We start from the raw sequence: 6,419 nt of genomic DNA on the forward strand, positions 1-6,419 counted from the left end.
GACTTTCAAATGAGTTATAGTTTGGTTTAGGTTTAGAGCTGATTAGTAGGCTAGAGTCGAAGATAGCTGCAACTCCACCTCCTCGGCCTGTGCCTCGAGGAATGTGAGTATTAATATGACTGGGAGGGGTGGATTCATTTAGGCTAACATATTCTCCATCACCCAGCCAGGTTTCAGTAAGACCAAATAAATCAATATCATAATCTGATATTAGTTCATTTACTAGTACACCTTTAGAAGAGAGAGATCTGATGTTTAAGTGTCCACATTTAACTCTCCTATTCGTTTGCACTATTGCTCTTGTGGTTTTAATTTTTATGAGGTTTTTATGCACAGCTCCCCTTCTGTTTACCTTTTTAAATAATTTCAATGGTCGGGGGGCAGACACCGTCACTATAGGATTTTCACTAAGTAACTCCTGGAATGGAGGAGCAGAGAAGTGTGTTAAAATGCGACTCTGCCTCCTGGTCTCAACTCTGGGTTTCAATTATTTCATTTGGAATTATGGGGTTTGGATAGCAAAAGAGTTGCAGTAGTGTGCTAACGTATACTGTTTTTAATAGTCTAGACAGAAGGATGGAGTCTGAAGCTGGCAGGACGATGGAGGTGGCGGCACTCGGCCGGCCTTTCAACCTCGGGATGTTGTACGACTGCCGCAGAGACTCACTCGTCCCTGGTAAGGATTCACATGTGAAGATACTTAATGCATCACAACCAAACTTTCGGGGTTATATTATATTTTTATTGTTGTAATCACTCACTGGTAGTTTCCTGCTGCATCGTAACATATTTTACTTTTCTAGTTTATTAAAATAAAAAGTCAGTATGAGCTCAAGGCTGAAGCCATTCAAAGATTACATGTGAAATAGAACCGCAACATCTTTTTCCTGACACAATGCTTGCTGTGAAAAGGTTCAAACTTCTTTAAATCTTCTTTCTACCAAACAATATGCTGCTAACAATAATCTTTATCCTAATCACTTTCTTCTTCTCCTGTCTGTCTGGGTCTGGAAGCTGAACTTGAATTTTGCTTCTTCTTTTGCAGGAATTACACTGTGGGACCATGATGACCTGATAAAATATGTACAAGAAAGACCTCAGAACTATAATGATTTTGAGATCGTTGCATCTGAATCAATTGAGGACAAATCTTCAGCACTAAACGTTGAAGCTTCCCTGAAGGCAAGTTTCTTGAGTGGACTGGTTGAGGTTGATGGATCGGCCAAATACCTGAACGACAGTAAGATTTCCAAAAATCAGGCCAGAGTAACTCTGAAGTACAAGGCTACCACAAAGTTCCAGGAACTGTCGATGGATCACCTTGGAAGAGACAATATGAAGCATTCATATGTCTTTGATAAAGGATTAGCAACACATGTAGTCACAGCCATTCTTTATGGGGCACAAGCCTTCTTTGTCTTTGACCATGAGGTGTCTAAAAAAGAAGATCATCAAGACATTGAGGGGAACTTGAAAGTTATGATCAAGAAGATTCCCAGCCTTGCTATAGAGGGTGAAGGTTCCCTAAAACTGAAAGACAAGGACAGAGCAAATGTTGAGAAATTCTCCTGCAGATTCTTTGGAGACTTTGCTCTTGAAAAAAGTCCTGTGTCCTTTCAGGATGCAGTAGAAGTCTACCAAAGCCTGCCAAGATTACTGGGAGCCAACGGAGAAAAGGCTGTACCGATGAAAGTCTGGCTGTTGCCACTGACAAGTTTAGATTCTTCTGCTGCAAAACTGGTCCGTCAGATAAGTTTAGGATTAGTTCAGGAATCACAGAGAGTCCTGGAGGACTTCAGTGAGCTGGAAATGAGGTGCAATGACACAATGAGAACCACCACCGCACAGCAGTTCCCACAGATTGGCAAAAAGATTAAAAGCTTTAAAGAGATGTGCTCTGAGTTCAAGCTGGGATTCCAACAAAACCTGGCAAAGAAACTTCCATCAATCCGAGGAGGAGGAGAAGAGGAGGCTGTGCTCGCAGAGATCCTGAAGAAGAGACATTCTTCTCCTTTCAACAGCAAAGACCTGAACGAGTGGTTGGACTGTAAAGAGAGAGAAGTCTACACCTTAATGTCTTTAACCAACATGATGAAAAACACCAAGATCGTCCCCTCTCAGAATGTTCTTAGTGAAGAAACCCTCAGTGCAGATCATGCTGTGTGTTTTGTTTTCACCTCCCTGGGAAGTGCTGAACCGTACCTCTCAGCTTTATCTAACTACATAAAACAAACACCCGAACCAGACGACCCTCAAGATGTAGAGAAGGAACAATGGTTCACCTCAAAAGAAATAACAGATGCAATGAGGAATAAAGCAAAGCTCTTCAGTGACTTTGCAGAGGCCAACAAGGAGAACAAGAACATAAAGTTCCTGACAGTGGGATTAACAAATGAGACACAGAAAGGTTCAAGCATCTACCTTTATGAAGACGGCTTTTCTGTCAATGAGAACTTTGAGCCGCCTTCAAAGCCTGAAACAGTAACAGCAAGTGACATAAAGCACAACAGTGTGACACTGAAGATTTCTGCGCCCAGATTTGGAGCAGAGAACATCACCTCCTACTCTATAGAGTACTGTGTCAGAGGAGAGGATGGATGGCAACAAGAGACAGCATCAAAAGCTGGAGAAGTCACAGTGAGCCATCTGAGTCCTAACACAGAGTATATGTTCAGATGCAGAGCAGTGACCTCAGCAGGTGTTGGGCCGGCCAATGAAGCCAGTGGTTCCATTAAAACCTTACCTACTACTAAAACCTGCTCAAGTCTTTCTGATTCTGTTAAAGAAAAAAGCACATTGTTAGAACCCCAGACCGGTCCTGTCCCTGTTTATAAAATCCCCCTGAAAGATGAACGAATCAGTGTCCCTGGCTGCAGGAGTTTCAGTTTTGGGAAAAAGTCCACTAAACCTAATCGCACCATCATGCTTCTGGGAGCAACTGGAGCTGGGAAGTCAACTCTCATCAATGGGATGATCAATTACATTCTAGGTGTCGAATGGGAGGATTCATATCGGTTTAAGTTAATTGATGAGGGTCAGTCGAGATCACAGGCTGAAAGCCAGACCTCTGAAGTCACTGTGTACAAAATCAACCACCAGGAGGGTTTTAAAACAGAATACTCTCTGACCATTGTTGACACTCCAGAGTTTGGAGATACAAGAGGCTTAATAAGAGACAGACAGATCACAGAACAATTGTGTAATCTCTTCTCTGCTGAGCTTGGTGTCAGTGAAATTGACGCTGTGTGTTTTGTAGCTCAGGCTTCTTTAGCTCGACTCACGCCAACACAGAAATATGTGTTTGACTCCATACTCTCAATCTTTGGCAAAGATGTGGCAGAAAACATCAGGGTTCTGGTGACATTTGCAGACGGCCAGCGTCCACCAGTTCTAGAGGCAATCAATGCTTCAGGTGTCCCATGTCCTAAAACAAGAGACGGGCTGCCAGTTCACTTCAAATTCAATAACTCAGCTTTGTTTGAAGACAACAAATCATCTGCAGCAGGCAGCATGAGTGGGGATGATGAGGATGAAGAGGGAGGCTTTGATCAGATGTGTTGGAACATGGGGACAAAAAGCATGAAGAGGTTCTTTGCTGCTTTGAATCAAATAGAAACCAAAAGCTTGACGATGACGAAGCAGGTCCTCAGAGAAAGACAGCAGCTCAAAAATTCAGTTGAAAACTTGCTGAAGCAGTTCAAACTTGGTTTAAACAAACCTGAGAAGAATCAAGAGGCAAGCCTGAAGAAAAACAAGGGCTTTTGGGAATCTCTTTTAGAAGTAGGGTATGAATGTGCACTTGTGCTTGCTGATGTACGGAATCTGATAGACAGCACTGCAAAGTGTTTAAACAGACTTAAAGAGATAGCACTGAAACCAGATCCTCCGTGCACTCCAGAGTACATCGACAAGCTGATTGAGAGGGAGAAATCGGAGGCCAAGCCAGGCTGGAAGCAACGAGTTCAGATCCTGAAAGTAGTGAGTGGAGTGAAAGAACAAGACGACCATGATAATGATGATGAAGATGATGTTAATAATGAAGAAGATAATGATGAAGAAGATGATGTTAATGATGAAGAAGATGAAAATATTAATAATGAAGAAGATATTTATAAAAATGATGATGATGTCAGCATCTTGAATATGGTGACATCATGTTTATTTTTATTAGAGAATGCACAAGATGAAGAACTTGATGTTAGTGGAATCTTCTTGTTGAAGAAGATAATGATGAAGAAGATGATTATGTCAGTACCGTGAAGATGGTGACATCATGTTTCTTTTTATCAGAGAAAGTACATGATAAAGAACTTGATGTTGGTGCAATCCTCTTGTTGAAGAAGAAGATGATAATGTTTGGATTTAGGAGGATTTATTGACAGAAATGCAATATAATATCCATAACTATGTTTTCAGTGGTGTATAAAGACCTTACATAATAAACCGTTATGTTTTTATTACCTTAGAATGAGACATTTCTATCTACAGACACCGCGGGTCCTCTTACATGGACGCCGTCTTGTTTCTACAGTAGCCTGAACAGACAAACGGCTCTACGGAGCGTGTTTCGTCACTTTGTTTAATACATACAAAGAAGAAGGAAGAAGAAGAAGTAATAGTAGTAGTAGTAGTAAAGCGCTCAGAGATAACTGTTGTTGTGATTTGGCGCTATGTAAATAAAATTGAACTGAAATTGTTAGAGCCGCTGGTAGCAGCCGTGTGTTTTGGTTGCTGTCCATGTGTTTTCCCAGTATGCTAAGCAGGTTGTGCAATCCCCGGCTGAGGATTGGCTGGTTTCGGTGAGGAACCGTTAGTATGTATATTGTTTGCTGGTTGCAGCAGCTTCACTTCTGTGGCCTGTTTGTGTTTGTTACTGTTATTACTGAGAGTCAGTATTTATTTTGTTGAGAGTAGTCTTTGTGTTAGCTGTTTAGCTAAAGACTCTGTTGCAGCAGTTTATTTCACTACTGAGAGTCATTTTTGTTAAGAGACACCCTTGAGTTAGTTTGTGTTTAACCGTGTGTCTGCAGAGTTGGGCTAGGTTTTAGAGTAAGTACTTTTTGAGTTAGTAATCCCTGTTTTGGAGGGATCTCTTTTTGTTATCTAGAGTTTATGTTATCACAGCACCCACTTGCCCAACTTTAGTTTGTTAAAACCTTAAACTTTTCCACCATACCAAGTGCATCTGGTTTATGCATACATCCCCTTTCCCCTGGTGAGCTGGGACGTAACAAAATTGAATGGTAGTGGTAGTAGTAGTATTATTTGGACAAATGGAACACCGCATGTATTATTTAGCACACGAGCCGACAGAGCTTGTCACCACTGTAGCTCCTCCTTTGAGCTTACAAAGGGAGGGGTGAGCGGTGACTAAGCCGTTGGTTGCAATTCACAACCCTCACCACTAGATGGCACTAAAACTTACACAGTGAACCTTTCTGCCCTGCTGGGGAAATGTTTCACTCCTATCCAGCTACCAGTCCACACTCCGTACTGACTTCATACTGGACTTCAAACAGCATCCCTCCAGTTCCCAAGCTAAGGGACCCCACGGACCCCAAAAGCTGAGTACATGGCTAACACAGGAGTGGAACTTCTCCAGCTTCCATAGTGATCAGGAAGATTTTTGTGACACAGATAAAAAAGAACCAAACAGGACAGAGAGTGATGTACTGAGACAGAGTCTCCATACTGAGACACCGACACTTCAGTTATTCTGACCAACAAAAGTAGAAATGTGTTCGACATAAAGAGAGAAGCTGCTAACTTGTTTGTACAAACGTATTCCAGCAGGAGTTATCTGCAGAAAATCACAGATTTACCGTGTGTGCTGATAAATGTTCGAGTGTGCTGGAAGCATTAACTGGACAACTTCCTGCCACCATTAACACCAGTGTCACAGTTTAAACCTGCAGCTTTATTAACTCAGCAAACCTGAACACTGAGAATTAAATACTTTATTTTATCTATTTTTTCAATCTAAATATAACTTAGATATATAGATTTACATTGTTCAGTACAGCTTTGTAAACAGGAATATCAGCTTCTTGCTCAGATTTAAAGTTTTACTGGGATGGTTGATTTGACCTTTCTGCGTTCTGATATGTATCATTTACTTTGTGTACTTATATTCATCTTACTGTCCACTATGTGTACCAGTGTTTCAGCTATAATGAACATCTGTGAGATAGTTTTATCTTCTGCCTACTGTTCCTGTGAGAACTATCATAGTATTAAGGTATCAAGGCTGAGAACAGCTTTCTCGTAGACTCCACAGTTATCTCCTGCATTAAATCCCTGAGTTATCCTTTCCTCTGGACCAGAGTATGTGTATAAATAAATAAATGTTATTATTCGAAGTGTTGTCTGTCGTCCTCTGATGTGTCAGAGTCGCCTTCTTTACCTTCTGCAGCTTCGTT

At 41.3% G+C, this 6,419-nt stretch overlaps 1 protein-coding gene across 2 annotated transcripts in view; it reads left to right on the forward strand.

The window, feature by feature from the left end:
* The first annotated feature begins 430 nt into the window (after nucleotides 1-430).
* LOC123973110 overlaps nucleotides 431-6,419 on the forward strand; it is a 7,810-nt gene continuing 1,821 nt past the window's right edge. The window contains exons 1-2 of one of the 2 annotated variants that reach the window (XM_046052990.1): nucleotides 431-676; nucleotides 1,046-4,346. In XM_046052990.1, coding sequence (XP_045908946.1) covers nucleotides 577-676; nucleotides 1,046-4,260 — 3,315 coding nt within the window. In that variant the 5' untranslated portion in view covers nucleotides 431-576 and the 3' untranslated portion in view covers nucleotides 4,261-4,346. Of the gene's footprint in view, nucleotides 677-1,045; nucleotides 4,347-6,419 lie in introns of those variants that run through there. The other variant, XM_046052991.1, reaches the window with a different exon arrangement.

The sequence above is a fragment of the Micropterus dolomieu genome, linkage group LG06, assembly GCF_021292245.1.
Source record: "Micropterus dolomieu isolate WLL.071019.BEF.003 ecotype Adirondacks linkage group LG06, ASM2129224v1, whole genome shotgun sequence".
Lineage (NCBI taxonomy): Eukaryota > Metazoa > Chordata > Actinopteri > Centrarchiformes > Centrarchidae > Micropterus > Micropterus dolomieu.